Source organism: Drosophila simulans, chromosome 2L (genome assembly GCF_016746395.2).
Source record: "Drosophila simulans strain w501 chromosome 2L, Prin_Dsim_3.1, whole genome shotgun sequence".
Classification (NCBI taxonomy): domain Eukaryota; kingdom Metazoa; phylum Arthropoda; class Insecta; order Diptera; family Drosophilidae; genus Drosophila; species Drosophila simulans.
This window is the reverse complement of record NC_052520.2, coordinates 17,347,520-17,366,360: the sequence shown is the minus strand read 5'-3', so window position 1 is coordinate 17,366,360 and position 18,841 is coordinate 17,347,520. Positions and strand designations below refer to the sequence as shown.

The following is an 18,841-nucleotide window of genomic DNA, read 5'->3' as shown; positions in this document are numbered from 1 at the left end:
TGCAGAGGAAAGTCCAGAGATATAGCGGATGTGTATTCACATTCACACGCAATGTCGCTCGGCAAGAAGGATGTGCAAGGAGATCTTGCAGCAGGACTCGCTGTGGTTGTTCTTCTTCACTCCGGCCTGCCCTCGCCCGTGGATCACAAAAGCACGAAATTGATTGTGTAAATAAGAAAACGAAATTGTCGTTAGTTTACGTTTTCCGCTGACAAGCTTTTGAAACTGGCCAGAACCGAGGACTCATGGCTGTGGAGAGGGGAAATGCAGTAGCAAATAAAAGCGAAATGATGCAGAGACCAAATGGCGTTGAGATAGACAAAGAGTGCGACGAAATTAAAAATGGAATTTACTCGTTAGTCGCATTTCCAGTTTATTGCCAACTGACTTTGATGCGAAGCATTATCGGTGAAAAATTGATAGCTGCTGCTCGAAAGAAATCCGATTGCGATTGCAAGCGAATAGAGTGAAAAATTTCACAAGCAGCGACAATTTGGCAGACAGAGTCCATCAATAAGTCAGATATGTACATAATCTGAAATGCAGTGTAAAGCGAATGCTTTATGAGAACAGCATTCGATCCTCCGACATTGATTCACATATAAAACAAAGGTTGCAAAGGCAAAAACTTGAAAAAATTACAGCGCAACTGTAAAAATATTTTAAAACTGCAGTCGAATTGAAAGCAATGTGGGGAACAATTTTTAAATCCTTTATAATTTGAGATATTTTAAAAGTATAAGGTATCATAGCTCCATTTCAATTAAATATTTTCAAATTCTTTTCTATTAGCTTAATTTTTAACAGTCTATTTAAGCCCTTTATTTAACTATCAACCTTGGCCACAACTTAAAAGAGCATTGTAACCGATTGAAGAAACTTTATGAAAAACTGGAAAGTGGGAGGATGAAATTGTAACTTTGAAAAGCATGAACACATAGGGAAATGGCAAGCAAATAATTTATCTATCCTTGCCCTGTTTACCGCTTTTATCTTTGCGTCCATTTTGAATCGACTATCGGTCAGTTTGGGTTTGAATCGCTTTCGGGTTTCCTTCGTTATGTAGTTGTGGACTTTGTTGGAAACCCAGACGAATATGCACGGTGTCGTTTCGCAGAACTTAGAATATCACTGTCAAAAATATTGCAAACAGTTTACAAATTTGTGCTAAAACAAGTATTAAACTAGTCAGTTTTAAAACTAAAATGTCAAATTCTCAATTTGCATTTATAGATCTAGGTGCGTCATGTTAAAATATATCTTAAAATATTAATAATAATTTAGAAGTCCTCAAATATTTCTTTATATGCACCAAACCATGTCGACGCCACCGATTTCTGGCACCCGCTCAAAGATGCTTTTGAAGCTTTTCCTTGGGTTTTGCACACCCCCGTCGACGTGGCTAGGGCTACTTATGCCCGCCACTACCTTCCAAATTGAATGAAAGCACATTTTGATTGAAAAGGAAATTTACGGTGAACTTAAACAGACACAAACGGGAGCCGCAACAGTTCGCAGGACCTCGGGCATGTCCTGCATGGCTGCTTTAACAGCCAATGTAGCGTTGCCCGTCGTAGCTCCCGGCGGATTTATCAGTCAATTTTAGAAAATTAGTTAACGGGTTTGCCGGAAACTTTTCTTTTTTGCACGCCAACTTGGCCAACAAGTTCGCTTCGCCCACCAAAAAATTTAAGGCTCAATGTCCACGAAAAAGGGAAAATGTGGGAAAGGATTTCTTTGGTTTCGTTCCACAGAAATGGAAACCTCCAGCGTTTGAAGTTGATGCCTGAAATTAATTTACGGTTGGTCAGGGGAAAGTTTGATAATTAACCTTAACGTGCACTGAATGTAGCACAAATCTGGGGTTCAATAGCAAAGAAAAACAAATTTATTTTCTAAGATCTAAGAACTTTATTTCACATGGATAAGTATAGGTATTTTGCGATTATGAAATACATAGTGCGTTTAAGCTAAATATACTATATAGACAAAAGTTACTGTAATCACTACATTAATTTTAATGCATATAAGAATCCATTTGTTTCACTACAAATATTTATACCTGCTGTGCATATATAATCTCAACAAATTTGTATAATGCGAGAAATAAAACTATAATTCTATTACTTTTGTGCCCTCTGTGCCCTGAAACCATTTCGTAACTTAAAATAAAAAAAAAAAATATTTTAAAATTCATTACTTTCGTTCTATATTGTTTCAGTAATTTGCTCACGGTAATAATTTATATTTTAGGTACATCTTGACATTTCCGACACATAAAATGTTTATTAAATATATATTTTCCTTTTATAATTGATACCGTACAAAGCACATTCATTGAGTTATATTTGACCTCGTTTGACACTGTTATTGATTTATTGTGACACTCTGTTTCGACTCTATATCCTTCTTATTACGTATCCCTGCAAGTTCCCTTATTTCATTAAATTTTTTGATTAATAAGTCGCCAGTTTCTTGTTATACATTATTTATATGATATACTTGTGTCGGTATATTCACAATAATAGGAGTAGCTTACGCGAATATAAACAAAGGACCATTACAATTTTCATAATGCTTTAATTAATTTAAAAACGGTTTCCCAATTTCCACCGTCGGTATTTGGTTCATTCGTCTTATTCTTGATGTACGAAAGCAAATGTCGTGTAAAAATTATATTTTCAATTTTAAAGAGTTAATTGCAAAAGCTCGATCGGAGAAAACTTGACGAAGTTTTAAATATGTTATCTTCCGATCGTTAAAGCGTAATATATAGATATTATGTATTTATATACAGATTAATATATATAAATTATTTTTTTTAAGAAGTGATTCTTTCGCATTACAGAATCTTTTAATGTTATTAACATGTTAGTGCTAACACAAAATAGGTTTGGAAATTCACTTCATTCACATTTCTACACGCATCCAAGACAGCCACCATCGATGTCTCCTTTGAGACACAAGGCAAACGGATATTTCGGTATTTTTTATCGCCAGGAACCCAGTACACACACATCCTTGGAAACTAGGATGGCATCTGTGGAAATACTGGAAAAATACCTTTACAAAAATACAGAACTCTAGTTCTTTGAACTTTTGGCTACTGTGGCCAAATTGTTTGCCGGTTCTTGCAGTGGAACCCATTGAGCCGTAGCATTTTTGGCGCGAAAAACTTCTTCAAAAAATATTTTCTCCTCGGTGCGTACTTCGGGGGAGTTTCCAATGAGAGTGCGTCCTAATATTTCACTTGATCCTATAAACAAAATTTTAATTTATTAATACATTTTTGTTTAAAAATATCAAGGAATACAAAAGAGGTACGGCAGTTTGAAATTAGTTTGAAGTTTGAATTTAAGAAACTGAAAACTGATTTCAAAAACCTTTTAAAAGTATTATAATATAATATGATATATAATACCATCATTCTATAACGAAATCATTGTAAAAATATTTTTTCTGCTTACCCAATAGGCCATCGTGGACCACGGTGAATTCTAGTACACAGTTTTTTAAAGTCTCCTTGGCCACATCGAAAGCAAGTGCCTCATTGTAGACTGGGTTCAGGGTGCCTCTTTGAACGCCCGTCTTGCGTTTCTTTATCTTTTTGCCACCGGGACCGAGGAGCGTTACCTTCACATAAGGATCCGAGGAGTTCCGGGCATCGTCGACAATCCGCAGATTTCGTGCCTTGATGAGAACGACCATCAAACGCTCCGCTGATGGCAAATAGGCCAAGGACACCATTATATCGCCCAGATCCACTTTCATATCTTGGGCCGAGGCAGAACTTAGAGGAGTCCACAATTTCAACTGCTCGCTGAGATCTAAGTTGGCCAAATGTAGCTTACTTCCTCCGATGCAAACGTGCCGGGAATAAGCGTCAAAGTCGTACAGTAAAATTTCCACAGTACGCTTGTCAATTACTCCGGCTGTTACCTCAAAAACAAACTGCTCGTCGAAAACTGCGAAGGGGCTTGGATATTAACGTAAAATTCCAATACAAATATTTAAAAGTATTCACCTGGATTGAGGGTCCTCTTGTGTATACGCGTCTGCCAAAAGTTCTTTTTATCCGGCAGCAAGCGGACTTTAGCATATGGGTCAGCAGTTCCACTAAATTGCCGCGGTTGCAGATTCTGAGCCTCCAGGAGTCGAACATTTAGCAATCCACCAACTGGATCGTAGCCGAGGCTCACATGCAAATTACCCCGAACTTCGTTGAGTGAAACTGGATTGAGGGTCTTCGGCTGGGAATGCTAACAAATAATAGAAACATAAAACACATGATTTTAAAATGAGAAAGCCCTCTTCACTCACACTCCTATACAAGGTCATGTCGATTTTGGTGTGATCCAGCTTGGCGTTCATGGAGGAAACTCTTGGACGGCTCGGATGCATGGCCAGTACCACATGCTTATCAGATCTCGCGATTGGCACGGAGGTGGTGGAACAGTAGGACAAGGTGTTTGACTTCAGGCTCCCGGTGGGTGATGTTGGTGTGGGCGGTGCCGACTCCTCGGTGGTATTGGACACTTGTTGCTGGATGGCTGCCGTGGAGGTGACTGAAGCCGGCACCCAAAAGGCCGGGTCATTGTCCTCGCTTTTCAGAGAGGTGGGGCTGAGGTTACCGGCATTTCCGCTGCTGTATTTCCCACGCGGTACCTCGTTCACGTTGTCCACATTGTAGCCCACGGCGCCGGCAACCAAAGCCTCCCTGTTTGGGCGAAACGAAAACAATTTTTTAAAGGTAAGTACCACCAAGGGTGCGCCTACAACTCGAACTGAAGCTGGAACAGCTTTTAAGTAGGTTTGCCGTACGATTTTTTTCCAAATTAAAGTATTCCTTTGGGTTCAGAGAAAAATAAAATAAAAGAAAGAAAGAAAGTGCTATACTCTTAAATTTAGGTTGAGCCAAAATACATTTGCCCTAAGAGTAAGAATTGTCTTAGCCTTTTCTCTTTTTAACATTTGTATTATTCAAGTTTTTTCTGATTTAAAAATGTATATCCTTTACAATAAACATCTAAGCAAGCTCCCTTATCAATTTCATTGGACACCCACCTCTGCTGATCCTCATCCTTTTCGTTGGCGGACTCCAGGAGATTTTGTTCGAACCAGTTCAGGCGATAGCGTTTTGAGCAGGTGGTATACAGGGCTGCCCCAACAGCCGAAACAACGAGGAAGGACACAGAGGCATAGACGCCAATTTGTGCCAAAGAAATGTCCTCCTCACGTATGACAATGTCCATTTCTCCGGCTGAGAGTGAATCTGGAATGAAGAAGTAATGTGAATGAATGTAGTCACTGCTTACTCCGAAACACATGAGATGGTAATGTGGGTCAATTACTCGGCCTGACCCCGCGTCGTCATCTCTCCACCTGCCTAATGATACCCAATCTAGCCATAAAACATTCATTAGCAAGTCAGGACCTGGGGATGTGTGTCTCATAAATAAATCAAAGCTTGGGGCCCCACGTTCGACATTCATCTTCTCCGCTCCCTGGCTTTGTGGGTTATTAATTGACCGGCTTAAGGTGGTGCTGCTTGTGGGGCATCGGCACCGCAGAATCCTGACCACCGGCACGTGCCCACAGCTACCCACCAGCTTCAAGGATCCACCAGGAGGCTAATTGAGGTGCCGTGCTTTGTCTTTCTCCGACCGCAACCACACAAAATTGCCATAAAGGTGGCTCGGCCTCGGTTAGTTCGCAATTAGCCGAGCAAACTGCCAGGTGACCCTCATCCCAAGAAGTCCTACAAAATCCGCCAAATTACACACACACTTAAAATAAAAAAAACCAACGTAGAATGTACGTCGCTAAACCTCCTTCAGCACTAAAAAGTTTTATAGTTGCGCTTTTTCTAAAGGTTTATTGGACGTAAAAAGGAAGAAAACTGTTTCTCCTTTAATTCATTAAAGTAGAGATGCAGAGATGAAAATGACCCCAAGTCAAAAAGTAACCTAATCATCATAATGGAATTAAAAAGAAAAAAACATAAATATTTAAAGGAATTTCAGCCAAATTCGTATACAAAATAATAATTTTAAATTGTGCAATAGTATTCTATATTTTAAAAGAAAATTTGTATTTTATGATGTTATAACAACTTGCTGTGTACAAATAATGTAAAGGGCGCAGAGAACTGCCAACAAGATGAAGTGTTGTCTGTTGAAAAAGCAAAAATGTATAGCCGACTTGTTAATTAATTAGTGTATTTATATTTGAAAGCCACCTTTGGATGAGTCCTGCGTTTCATTCCCTACCTCTGACCCTTTTCTTTTCCCCAACCTCTACGCTTTTTCTGGCCAATTTCTGCAAATTTACTTTTCGCTCATTATTTATTTACGTCTAACTTTTGTTTTGGGTCTACGGTTTCTTTTATGGCAATTGCATGAGGTGTGTATGCGGGTTCAATTCCCTGATTCCCTCCTTCTATCTCTTAGTTTCTTGGAAAATCTGGGGAAAATGATTTATGTGCCCTTATGTGCAAACAAGTGCGTTTCGGCCTTAATGTGGCTGTTTGGAAAATTTATGAAATTAGTTTTAATTTAAACTTTGACAGTTGCGAAGATAAGCTGGAATGGCAGTAGACAGTGCAGTAAATTAGCTTAAATTCGTGGAGTAGCATTTAAGCGCCTTGTGCAGACATATCCAGTAAAATCAATTTCCCAGTCAATCGCCCCTAAATCCCCCGAGAAATATGGCAAAATGCCAGCCAGCTGATATCACCTGCCGTTTTTCAACATAGGCGACTCCTCGCTTTTGTAAATCACACATAACCCAATCAATGTCAAATTGAGCAGATCGCACTGCCACACCCCACACATCATCAGTCAGAATATTCAGTCAGTCGAGGTGTCCTTCTGCGCGAGTGTCAGGATGTGAATGTCAGGTCATATCCTGCCACTCGCAGCTCGCTCAAAATGTCCTACCCTTACTTAAAACGGGTTCTGTGATATTCCATAAAAAAGGTTAAGAAATGAAAAAATTGTCAAAGAATACTTAAGTCTCCTCACCGTCAGTCCTTTAACTCATTTTGAAAAATGAAAACTCAAAAGCTGTGTGTTGAATAGGCGAATTATTTCGCAAATCCCTTAAAATAGCTTATGTTAGCTAAGTGCCCAGAAAGGGTATTTTAAAGAATCTGCCCCCGGTTTGCTGGGCCTGGTATTTGCCCACATGCATCATTCACACGTGTGTGGGCCTGTGGGCATAGGGATTTATTGCTCCTGTCATAAATTTTAATACAAAAACCGCGCTTAGGCCCCCTTTTGGCCCGACTGTCTGGTTTGGTATTCGGTTGGCTTTGTAAATCATTTTGCGGCATTATCGTGCACATTTTCACTTTTCGCTGGAACCCCTAGATAAGACCACACTACTTCCGCCTGCGATTTTGTTTGCGTCGCAGCAAAGTCAAGGGCAGAAACGCGTCCCTCCAAGTCCCCTAATGTGTGGACCGAGCGACTAAAATTAAGTTTATCTAATCGATAAAACCAGCCGAATGGTTCATTGAATGCCTGGGAAAACGGTGGGTGTGTGGGCCAGCTCATTCCCGTGATTTCACCCAGCTTTGGTTGGCGATTTCATCATTCGCGCTAAAAAAAAAAATTAATAGATTAAGATGCCTTTCAACGGTCGCAGAGCCTTTGAATTGCGCAATTATAGCAAATTATGCTCATTAGTCTAATGAAGTGTTTTGTGACTCAAAAGCTCGAGGAATGGTCCCAGCTGCCCGTCCAAATCCACGCCCTGCTGCTTTTGCAAAGAATGTGGACAATTGCAGTAGTCACCGAGGCAAACACCCCATTATTCTGTTGCCAGGGGAGTTTGCGAGGGATGAGTCCCTCTCTTCAAGTTATTTTTTGTTGAACAAACTCTTTAAAATAAAGAAAAGAACGAGTCTTATTACTTCGCACTAAAAAATGTTACGCCTGTTCACGTGGCAAAATGTTTTGATTGAGCGGAAGTAGCTTAACTCGCACAAACCATCTCATTTTATAAGCTAAACAAGTTCCATTAAACTATCATTTTCCTTTGACTTCCGGAAGTACTTTGCCCCTATCCTTTTATCCTTCCGGCCTTCCGTAGCCATTGTTTGGCTTATCCTGTCGTAGAGCATTGAAACATTGGCCGGGTACTGGTTGCACACCTGTCCCTGGCAACAGTAATTACATTACGACATCGAATCCACGAGAATGCGCGTGTTGCTGCTGTCCTGGATTGCACTAGACAAAGGAGACCAGGATAAAACAATGGCAATTGCAAACAATTGCACTCAGAAAAAATATGACAACAGGCAATCTGTCGTGGAAAAGGAACTGCAACTAATTTGGACAATTTTCAACTTAAAAAATAAAAAGAAAAATATAAGCCGCCATTAGCTAGTGTATTGTATGCATAATAATGCCTGTTAACATAAATGAAAGTTATCTATATATTTTAGTTAAGCTATCTAGTTTTTTGCAATGTTATTTTTTAGCAACTTTCACTTTCTCTTATTGATTTTGTCTGTTTGTGTTTTATAAACTCTGCCCAGTTGCATAAGCAAGCTTATGAAGGCTCCGGCAGACCTGGAAGCCATTAGCTCGTGTCCTTCCTCACCTGCGTGGAAGTTTCATTTGGTTTCAAAACATCCAGTGCAGTTTATACACGGTCCCTGGAGCAACAGATGAAAAACCTTCGGTTTGCATAAACAAGCAGCACAAGCTAAACTAATATACACGGAACGAGGGCCACAATGTCCTCCAGGATCCGGAGGTCCTGCCCGTCAATAATCAGGCATCAGCAATTTGTAATACGCGCCATAATGACACATTCGAGGCGCTAGTTTGTCCACATCGGCAACATCATTATCATCTTCGTTTTGCCCCCTTAACGTGTCTGTTTTTGTTATTCGAGTTGATTATCTGCCACCAATGGCATCGCCAGTTGTGGTCCTCAATGTCAATGGGATCAACAGGGCAATTGGAGGCTGACCCCATCGTCGTCCCTGCTAATTAGCCATCAATGAATATTTATAGCTTATGGCGGGGATAAAAGGGATGTACTATAAGCAGCTGAGAATTGCCAAGAAACCCGGACGATGCCATAAAATGATTAATAAACTTCTTGAGAAGAGAAAATAACTTGATACTAAAACCTTTTGCAAAGTTTCGATTAGAGAAAATAATGATTAGTCTGCCTCGATTTCTAAAACTAACCGAGTTCTTATAATATATATTTAAAAGGGATATTTAAGCCGAGAGTCTCAGCACGAAAAAAGGAAATGTTAGCGTTTCCTAAAAATATGTTGTTGATTGCACATTCAATAAGTATATAAGCAAAAAAGGTTGCTCTACTACCACATGACATTTTAAAAGTCAAAGATCCACTACAGATAGCATGTGTAAGTCATTCAGCAGTAGAATCCTGCCAATCCTTTCACTCTCATTTGAAAACGCGCCAAAGCCCTCTATATGCGATAAAAGTGGAATAAAAGATCCCATTAAAATCAACAACCATATGTCAATTCGCCACAGGCCATTAAACCATGGGATCCGACCGGCGGGACACAGAAAATATTGAAAATAAAAATATAAGAGAGAAACTGGCGAAAGCAACAAGATAAACAGCAATTTAATAAAGTGACCCAAAGTTATGCGCCTCCAGTCTAAGGGCGGTAGCATAAAAATAAACAATAAAACGCTCATTAAAACGCTGAAAATGCCCAAGAAGTAAACAACGAAAAATGTTTACATGCGCTCTTGGGATGGCAAAAAAAAAAAGAAAAATAAAAGAAGAAACACATCGTGGCGTGGGCTACGGAAATAATAAGTGTGATATTAATACTTGTGTTCGGAACAAAGGGAAGCCCGCACGGCTGCCAATGTGGCTACATAAAGGAGCCAATGGTGGTGGGTCACAGGCTAAAGAGCTGCCAATAACTCAACAAGTTAACAAACATGGCTGGCTGTGAGCTTCTTTATGGCCTCGTCAATTTTTCCTGTGGCTTCTGGCGACGTTTTTGCATTAAAAATGCATTAATCTTCGGACACGGGATAAATATTCATGGGCTTACGGCACCCAGAGATGTCTATAATAAATGCACTTCTTTAGTGCAGCCTGTTGACTGACTGACACGCAATATCCCAGGCAGAGAATATATATGACGAAGGTCGCTCGATTCGGCTACGGAATGGAGGTCGAGGGTCACGGCCACGCACGGGTGTTTCAAGGACATGGTTGTTGTGCTTGAGTGGCTGCCAGCGTGGCCAACGTGTCCTGGCTTCTCCACCAGGTTAAACAGCCCCCGGCTGAGAAATTCCAAACGAAATTCACACAGTCTTTTCAAACGGAATAGGGCGAATTGGGAAAAGGATCCCGCACATGTTTGGAGTACGTTTTACAAACGCTGTGAACTAATTACATTAAAATACCATTGCTTTGAAAGGTTTTATCACGCCGAATGCACAACGTGTTCCACGTGGCGTATACGCAATGCAATCGTTTCAATCAGCAATCATTTCTGCCGCGGTGAATGCTCGAGAGGTAAGCTCATTTTCCAAAGCAAACAATTTCCTTCAAATCTGATTGGGATCAAAGGATGTGAAGTATTTTCTGATATCATATTACTTATGCCATGCTCTTATGAGCTTATCGTATTGAAGGTTCTGCTAAAATTTAAAACGGGACTGATTTTAATAAAGTGAAAGTACTGCAAACATTAATTTAAATTTTACATTTTACAATCCTAAGCGAACGTATTGAGTATATAAACTTTTAGAAAATGACTATAGTTTTGTATTGCAATTCCTGTGAGAATTCCAAAAGATCGCAAACTCCCCTCAATTTATGTTTCGTTATTCAACTATTTCACTCAAAGTATTTCTTCAGAACCGAACTTTTCACAAGGCGATTTACAAAGGAAAATACATTGGCTAAACTTTAACAATAAAAGTTTGCCAGCTTAGACTTTCTTTTTGGTCTAGAAAATCAATTTACTGGTTCAACAAGTTCGTATTACATTCGCACGACGAAACCATTGTTCAATGAAGATTTCAGTCGACTTCAAAGCAAATGAAATCCATTAAATATTGAATGGCTTGTTTTCGAAACGTGACTTAACTATTTTCGCAGATTATAACAGCGAATTTGTATGCAAATTGAGTTCACATGGATCAAACAGCTGTGTCAGCACTTACCGCTTGAATATTTGCAAATCGGTGACACAAAGCCGAACAAAAGCTGTGCAAACAATTTTAGTATTGAAATTGCTGCATGCAATTTACCGCAACAATATGTTTACGAAATCCTTTTGACGGTCCAACGTGGCGTATGCGCAATTTTCTCTACACAGAGGCATGCATATTGTGCGTGTTGTTAACGAGTCTGCGAAGCAATTTCCTTATTAGCGTGCTTTTATTAATTTTTAACTCAATAATCCCCTGCGCACATTGGTCAATTACTTCAAATAAATTTAGCCAAGTAAAGAGATAACTGGAAGCGGTTGAATTTTCGCTTTTTTCTTGTTTCACGCGCCTCAACAACTTGGCCAGAGCGTTGCTGAAACTCGACTGTGTTGTTGTTCACCAAAAATTACACGCAGTTACCCGATGTCATGTTCCATCACACTCACACTTTCGCACCCAAACACACGGATGGGCTGATGGAAACACCACACAAATGCAAACGGGAAACTTCGAGTCCCTAACGGAAATGTCCGGTAAAATCCCTAACTTAAAAAAAGTGTCTTTCGAAATAAAATTTATTTCCATACCTTATACACAAACATAAGGAAGTAATAATTAACTATTGGCCACCCGTTTTAGCCAAAAAGTAATGCAACTACCGGAAGGAAAGGCCTTTTTTACACAAAAGCTTCCCAAAGAGCAACAGCTGGCCCATTTTATAAAAAGCCCGCGAAATCCGAATCGGTTAACCTTTTCCAAAAGCTTATGTTTTCAACAAGCTTTCTAGCATTTTAGTTAGATTGGGTGTTGCCACCTATTTCTATATTTGAACAGAAATATATTAATTTATATGACTCGTATAATATTATTTTCAGAATCATTGTATTTAACATATAACATTGTATTTATAACATTGTATTTAATAACAAACATATAATCCTGGCTGTTGATAATATTCATATTTTTATAATGAATTGCAATTCTTGTCGTTATCTATTTAAATATTTGTATTGTTTCTTTTCCCTGTTTTGCCAAAAATTTGATTGTGGTAAAAAAGAAAATATTACTAATAATATTCGAACTTCGTTGAACTTTGATTAAAGCTTATTTTAGAAGTGATATAGCTATTGAACTTTAAATAAAAGTATAAGAAAAGACCAATGAATAATCACATTTAATTCTGTCCGTGGACTTGACAATGGTTTTGAAAGTACTTAGTACTCATTCAGCCTTATCTTAACATTTTTGCACATAATCGTCAGAACTAAATTATAATCTCTTCCCCTACATATTTCTAGACTAATTTGATAGCACTAGGCAATTATTTAAATATTCTTGTCGAAGAAAGATTCGCGTTTTTTCCAAAAATGTACGCAATCACGCACACTTAGAATGATAACCTCTTATAGCTGAATTATATTCTGCCTTTTATTAGCAATGCCATTCTCAGGCTTTTTCTAACCCCCAAGAGATATTTAATATGGATACATCTAGTCCATGTAAACCTCAAAGTCAAAGTCAAATGGTTTAGCCCAGTTAAAGAGCTCGTTCATTTGCGACTTTGAATATTTTTGCGGTTATAAGTCATTACTTAACGTGATGATGCTGATCTTAACACTGAGTTGCTAGCATATTAGATTACCAAATCTTGTTAAAACCACACATCAAACTTGAACTCAATTGAAAATAATAAATTATCAATAACAATTGAATCGTGACGTCTTAAAAATTATTATTTAAAAATGTTTTCTTGTTGTTTTTACTTGAATAATATTTATGTTATATACTGCGTAATTTGAACTATTTCCTCAGCTTTGCAATATTTTCTATTTATACAATACAATGTACAGAATTAGTTAACTGCGTTCTGTCTGGAATTCAATAAATGGGAAATTAAATAGTCTGAATAATTTCATCAGACCTATAGTTTTGTAATATTTATTGATTAAACGTACTCACTACATGTAAAATTAAAATCTTTCCCATGGTTCAAATAGTTCAAAAGCGTGGCATCATTTTCAAATCCTTTCCAATTTCAAGTTCAAAGTTGTAGTGAGCGATAATATTGAAGTCATTATCTCTGTTCCCATTAGACTGCTTCAAGAATTTAGAACAAACGTCAGAGTCTTGACACAATTCGTGATTTTTGGCGAACTTAAAACGCATTTAAGTATTAAATACAAATAACTCCAGGCTATTAACCCAAAATGTATTTTGATTGCCTTAATGACTGGCGATCAAACGGTTCGCGTAGACGTAATTGATTCGCCCGATGCACGTTTGACTTCTGCCAATAAATCAAATGTAATGCTGATAGGCGCGCATAATGTCTCCCTTTTAATAATTGCTGGCCCATTAAATTTATAAGGTAGCAAGTAATTAGCTCATTGAGCAACCCGATTCACAGAGAAATATATAATTTATGCTCGTCTTTACGAGCATATTCGGAAATTGACTCATATGAGTGCGAGTGACCACAAAACATTATTGCACAATCTCGCAATCTCAGTGCAATGCCTAGCCCTCCCATGAACATATGTAGATGCAAACCAGTTCGGTTGAAAATATATATTCATATACTATATAGAAACCGATCTACAGGAGCTTCGCTTCTCTGGACCCGAAGTCTTATCACCGTGCTGTCGGCTCCATCGATCGACTCACGTGTTGTCATTTATAAAACGATTACAATCCAAGGCATGAATGACACTCCAGTACCGGTGGCTGCACACGAAAGACACTCAAGACCCCAAGTAAAACTGGAACTGAATCCGACCAAGCAGAACTCAACTTGAATAGACTCCCGGCTGTCTGAAGTGATCGGGCGGCATTACAAATCGTTGTATCAGATATTAGTAAAAAGTGAAAGTAATTGCATACTTACAACATGTCATCCGCGTTGACGAACCTCTTGCAATCGCTGCGGATTGTGCCCTTGGGACATGGAAAGTCCAGTAACCAGGTGGTCGTTGTACCGAGCAAAAAGGAACGTTTAAAGCTGGAAGATCTGCCGGAGATCGCTTTGGAGGAGGTGGCCCAGCACGACAGCTTCGACGACTGCTGGGTGGTAATCTACGATAGGGTCTACGATGTGACGCACTTTCTGAGGGATCATCCCGGCGGCGACGTCATTATGGATCACGCAGGACGAGATGCCACCATCGCCTTCCATGGCACAGGACACTCGGGGGATGCCATCGAAATGATGAAGGATTTCTTGATCGGTCAACTGCCCACCAAGCAGCACATTTTTCGCACTGGCAAAAACAAGGTTTTGTCCCTGGGCATACCGGAATAATATAATGCCAGCCGATTTTGCACCGATCGCCTTCGCCGCCGTCCTCCATGTCGTATATGTCTATATATATATTTTTTAGAGTATTCATCGACAAGTTTTCTAGTTGTAATCAGCTAATTTCGAATTCCGCTAAACGGCTTTTGCTTAATCATCAAAAACCATACAGCCAACTATGTATATTTATATGTTATATATTTTTGCCAAGACTTGAAACGGATCTAAGATTATATTATTTTAATTGTGAGTGTGCTCTTTGATGTTTGTTATCTGATGATTATAATTGGTTGGTTGGGTTGGGCGTGTTTGAGTGTTTGAAACGCTTATTTCGTTTGCATGATGATTCTGAAAAATGAACAAACCATTTTCCAACGACATACTTTCTACTTCAATAATACTTTATTCGGTAATATTCATCTTACACATATTGGTTGACATTAGGTAAATGCATAAATAAGAAATGCTTATGACAAAAATAAATATCACTGAACAGATTTTCACTTGGCTGCTCTGATAAGAGGCTGCTTATCAACCTCCTTTCGTCTGACTAGTACACAAGTATTTGGCATTTTCTTTCCAATTGACTTAAAAGTATTGCTCATAAATGGATTGCTTATCAGTTTAACCATAGTTTATGGTGGCTCGCACTCTTATTTAACTGCTGCTAGTCGGTGGTTCGTTGTGAGGTCCTTGAAGAAGAGCCTGCAACTTGGCTGCCGCCGGAAAGGCACCCAAATCCAGTGGCGCTGCTCCCGTGGTGCTTTGTATATAGGCCAGTAGTCTGAAAGTATAAACATATATGTTAATAATTATAATTGAGTATAGTTAATGTATTACGTTACCTTCTCAACTCCTCGAGTGCATTTTGCTGCATCAGAATGTAGTTCTTAGCCAGCAACAAGGTGGCTATTTTCGACAGCTTTCGCACAGAAGGCGAATGTGCATAGGGAATCACACTTCTCAGCTCATCAAGGGCATCATTCAAATCGTGCATCCTACGTCGTTCTCGGGCATTTATGTTCAGCCTCACCGTCTTTCCTTGGCGGTTCTTTTGCTTGCCACTGTTGGAGCCACTTCCGCTGGCGCCACCACTGGACACGGCCACCGTGGTGGTGCCACCACTGATGGCAATGGCTGCTATGGCGGCGGCCGTGGGACTCAGTGGCTTCTCCGGAGCACTGGGCCCTGGTTTGTTCTCATCCGTCGGTGGCTGCTGGGACATGCCCATTCCCTGGGCATAGAAACCACCAAGACCAACAGATCCAAGTGGCGTCCGACGGCCGGGGACGCTTTGTGGTGGACTGGCGGTGGGTGCTGGATGCTGGCCACCAAGCATATTGGCGGTGGGAGGTATTGGCATGTGTCCGTGGTTGGGGAGTCCGGGAAACCCAAAAGCAAGATTCGAGGGATCCATTTTATTGTATTTTATAGGGGTTTTCCAGCTGTGAAAAAAAAGGTTGAAGGGATGTGTAATCTTTTAGGGTAGTCCTTGCGACTCAATGTTATTTTGATGCAGGGTTGCATAAGAAAACGTATAAATAGGGGTGAATATGCTCAGCTGTTCGGTAGCGCCATCTGGCGGAATTTGATGTATGTAATAGGTTATTAAAGCTTTTCATAGGTGGAGCACATGTTTTGTGTTTTAACACGAAATGGCTTATCACATTTTAAAAACCTGCTTGAATTAAACTAATGCCAAACATTGCTTAAGCCTTTCTTAAATCCAATGCCAACATACTAAGCGGTAGTTAGATTAACAAGCTGAATATAAGCTTATCAAAGCTTTTCATAGGTGGCGCTGTGTAATAGTTCAATTTTAAGGGATGGTTTAATATGCTGTTTCACGGCAAATACAATTTTAGCGGTTTTAAATTTATTTCAGAGCTCAACACTTTAGAAAGCAATAAACTTTAAAATTTTACGTAAATAAATATAAATAATAAATTTGGCAATTATTAACCCAACGAAATGGATTATCAAATATGCAAAATCGACGCAGCACTTTATTTAACTTGCAGTTAATTCATGACACACTTAAAGGATTATTAATTTAAATTAACCACAAATCACAAGTTTGCCGGTGTACGAAGGGGACGAAGAGCACAGAGCACGGTGAAAGAAATTGCGGATTTAAACATTTTTAAAAATCGCACGCACCACAAACCAGGCAAAAAATTCAAATGCGGCTGCTGTGTCAGAGGATTCAGATCCTGAATCGCAATCGGAATCGATGCGCGAGTGTGAGGTGCCCGGCAACAACAGAGACGACCGCGATTTTGTGGTGGGTTATAGTAGTCGCATAACGATTTTCCGATTTTTCTCCGCTCGCTCTCTCTCTCTCTCCCTCCGTCCGTCTCTATTTCCCGTCTCTCTTGCTCTGTCAGCGCGAATGATTATAAACTTTTTGCCACCGACGCCACCGTCGCCGTTTGGTGTTAATCTCTTTCTGCAGAAGGAATATTATGAGCCACTATATAAAATGTGGGTCGGGTGTCGACGCCGGTGGTTGACGTTTAGTGGTTGGGCTTCGCATAATGCAGCATCCACACCAATACATACAGCACGACTATTACCAATACTCACAAAGGTGAATGAGTCACAGTTTCAGCACTAAGAAAAATAGATGATGACTAAAGAACGAAACCTCTTTGAAACATAACATATAGCATCAGATACAGCCTACACAAAAAAAATAATAATTACTAACATAAAATTATTCTGATATTGGAAAGTTAACAATTTCATATTGGCATTTAAAATTGGTATAAAATCATATTAAATAATAATCAATTAATTAATTTAATAAATATATTTTAAATTGGTTTAGTAATAATTAACTATAACCACACTTGATTTAAACAAAAACCAAAAACTTTTATTATCTCCCAAATTTGTATTAAATTTTTGAATATTATTTAGGCAGACACTTTTTTTCCAAGTGTATGAAGTTTTTAATGCCTTTGCCCTGCCTGTCCGAAAATTCATTTTTCTTGTTGTTCAGGATTTTTATCGCTTCGCTCCTTTTCAACCCTGATGGCCCATCACCACCCCTCGCACCCTGAGTCCGCCGGGTCCGCTCCTTTGTCTGTGATTTCAATTTCCATTGAAACTGAATCTAATCACATGCTCACTGCCTGCTGATCCTGGGCCGCCTGGCCAGTCCTGGATTCCTGTCCTAGGGGGTTGAACGAGGAACAAGGACCAGGAATACGGCCATAGCCCGTGCATCCTAGTATTTCGCCTATATGCCCATGTACAGCATAGCTCAGAGGATGCCGCATCTGCATGGCATTCTCTACGTGAGCGAGTTTGTGCGTTTGCGAGTTGCCTGGAAATTATGGTATCGCATTGTTCAAAGCTGGAACAATGCCATAAATGGCACATGCCAAATATTTTCGTTGGCAAAGGCGCATACGCTAGAAAAAGGTATGGAAAATGATCGGAAGTGCTAGGCATATCTAGGCCAAATATTTATTTATTTGATTGTATTTATTAGTTTTAAGCAATCATTTGTTGGGTATATTTTTATGATTTTTAAATATAAAAAAAAAACACATTTTTCAATTACAAGTATATTATAAGAGTGTTTTTCAATTGAAATATTTTTTGAAATATTTAAAAATCCGCTCTTAAAATGGGAACCAGTTTATATTATCATGAAAATCAAACATTTTTTAAAGAAGTCATCCGACAGATTCTCTGTTAGTGTTGCTCTGATAAATGTTTAAAATCAAACTTAGAGAACTTTTGTTCTCATGAAATTAAATAGATAAAATCTCTGAACGAACATTCACTTTAAGCAAACATTGCTATATTGGCTTGTAAATTTTATTGTTAATTTAAAATTTGAAATAATTTTTCGAAGAAGCTACTTTTAAAGGTATAAACTAGGTTCTTTAAAGCAAATGTTTATTATCCAGAGCCAGCATCTCTATCCTCCTGTCAACTGCAATGCCCACTAATGACTTGCCACACTTCAGGCCTCGCAGGACATTTATGTATTAGTGGCGGAGTGTGTGTGCGTGTGGAGCTGCCTGCAGTCGTTTAGTCCTTAGAATAAGTCAAACTACGAGCTCGGGCGACAGACCTAATGACTTCGCGCATGATAAATTTAATAATTTGCGCTGGCAACTTTTCCATTTGCCCTTTGTTTGCGCTTCCCTCGTTTCGTAGGGAAAATTATTGTGTCAGATGTTCGGGGCAGCAGTCACCGTATGCCATTATTTTCAATGAAATCCGGAATCTGGACAGCCCCTCTAGGCAATGCACCATTTGCTGCGTGATTGTGAGAGTTTTTTTTTTTTCTTTAGGTTTCGGGATCGGAATCGGGTATATTTGCAATCGCAGTGCACTCTCCCTTGTTGTAATTGTT

General features: G+C 39.2%; 3 protein-coding genes across 5 annotated transcripts; 1 reads left to right on the top strand and 2 right to left on the bottom strand.

Annotated features, from left to right (window-relative positions):
* Positions 1-1,896: 1,896 nt before the first annotated feature.
* Positions 1,897-11,583, bottom strand: LOC6739248 (synaptotagmin-5). Of its 3 annotated transcripts, none has more exons than XM_039293494.2 (7): positions 11,451-11,583; positions 11,187-11,373; positions 5,065-5,272; positions 4,321-4,717; positions 4,025-4,259; positions 3,468-3,965; positions 1,897-3,256 (listed from the first exon to the last, which is right to left on the bottom strand). In XM_039293494.2, exons 3-7 carry the CDS (start codon positions 5,250-5,252, stop codon positions 3,084-3,086), a joined length of 1,491 nt encoding a protein of 496 aa, XP_039149428.1. In that variant the 5' UTR covers positions 5,253-5,272; positions 11,187-11,373; positions 11,451-11,583; the 3' UTR covers positions 1,897-3,083. The 3 variants fall into 3 exon arrangements, with proteins under 3 accessions (XP_039149428.1, XP_039149430.1, XP_039149427.1); XM_039293496.2 differs by having other exon boundaries at positions 11,438-11,574; XM_039293493.2 differs by having other exon boundaries at positions 11,187-11,568.
* Positions 11,584-13,868: 2,285 nt separating this feature from the next.
* On the top strand, positions 13,869-14,716 carry LOC6732632 (cytochrome B5-like protein). The gene has a single exon (XM_002079713.4). The coding sequence runs from the start codon at positions 14,062-14,064 to the stop codon at positions 14,470-14,472; it is 411 nt and encodes a 136-aa protein (XP_002079749.2). The 5' UTR covers positions 13,869-14,061; the 3' UTR covers positions 14,473-14,716.
* A 130-nt stretch (positions 14,717-14,846) lies between these two features.
* On the bottom strand, positions 14,847-16,946 carry LOC6732631 (class E basic helix-loop-helix protein 22). Its single transcript, XM_016180310.2, has 3 exons — positions 16,627-16,946; positions 15,312-15,911; positions 14,847-15,250 (listed from the first exon to the last, which is right to left on the bottom strand). The coding sequence occupies exons 2-3, from the start codon at positions 15,881-15,883 to the stop codon at positions 15,124-15,126; spliced, it is 699 nt and encodes a 232-aa protein (XP_016025331.1). The 5' UTR covers positions 15,884-15,911; positions 16,627-16,946; the 3' UTR covers positions 14,847-15,123.
* Positions 16,947-18,841: the final 1,895 nt, after the last annotated feature.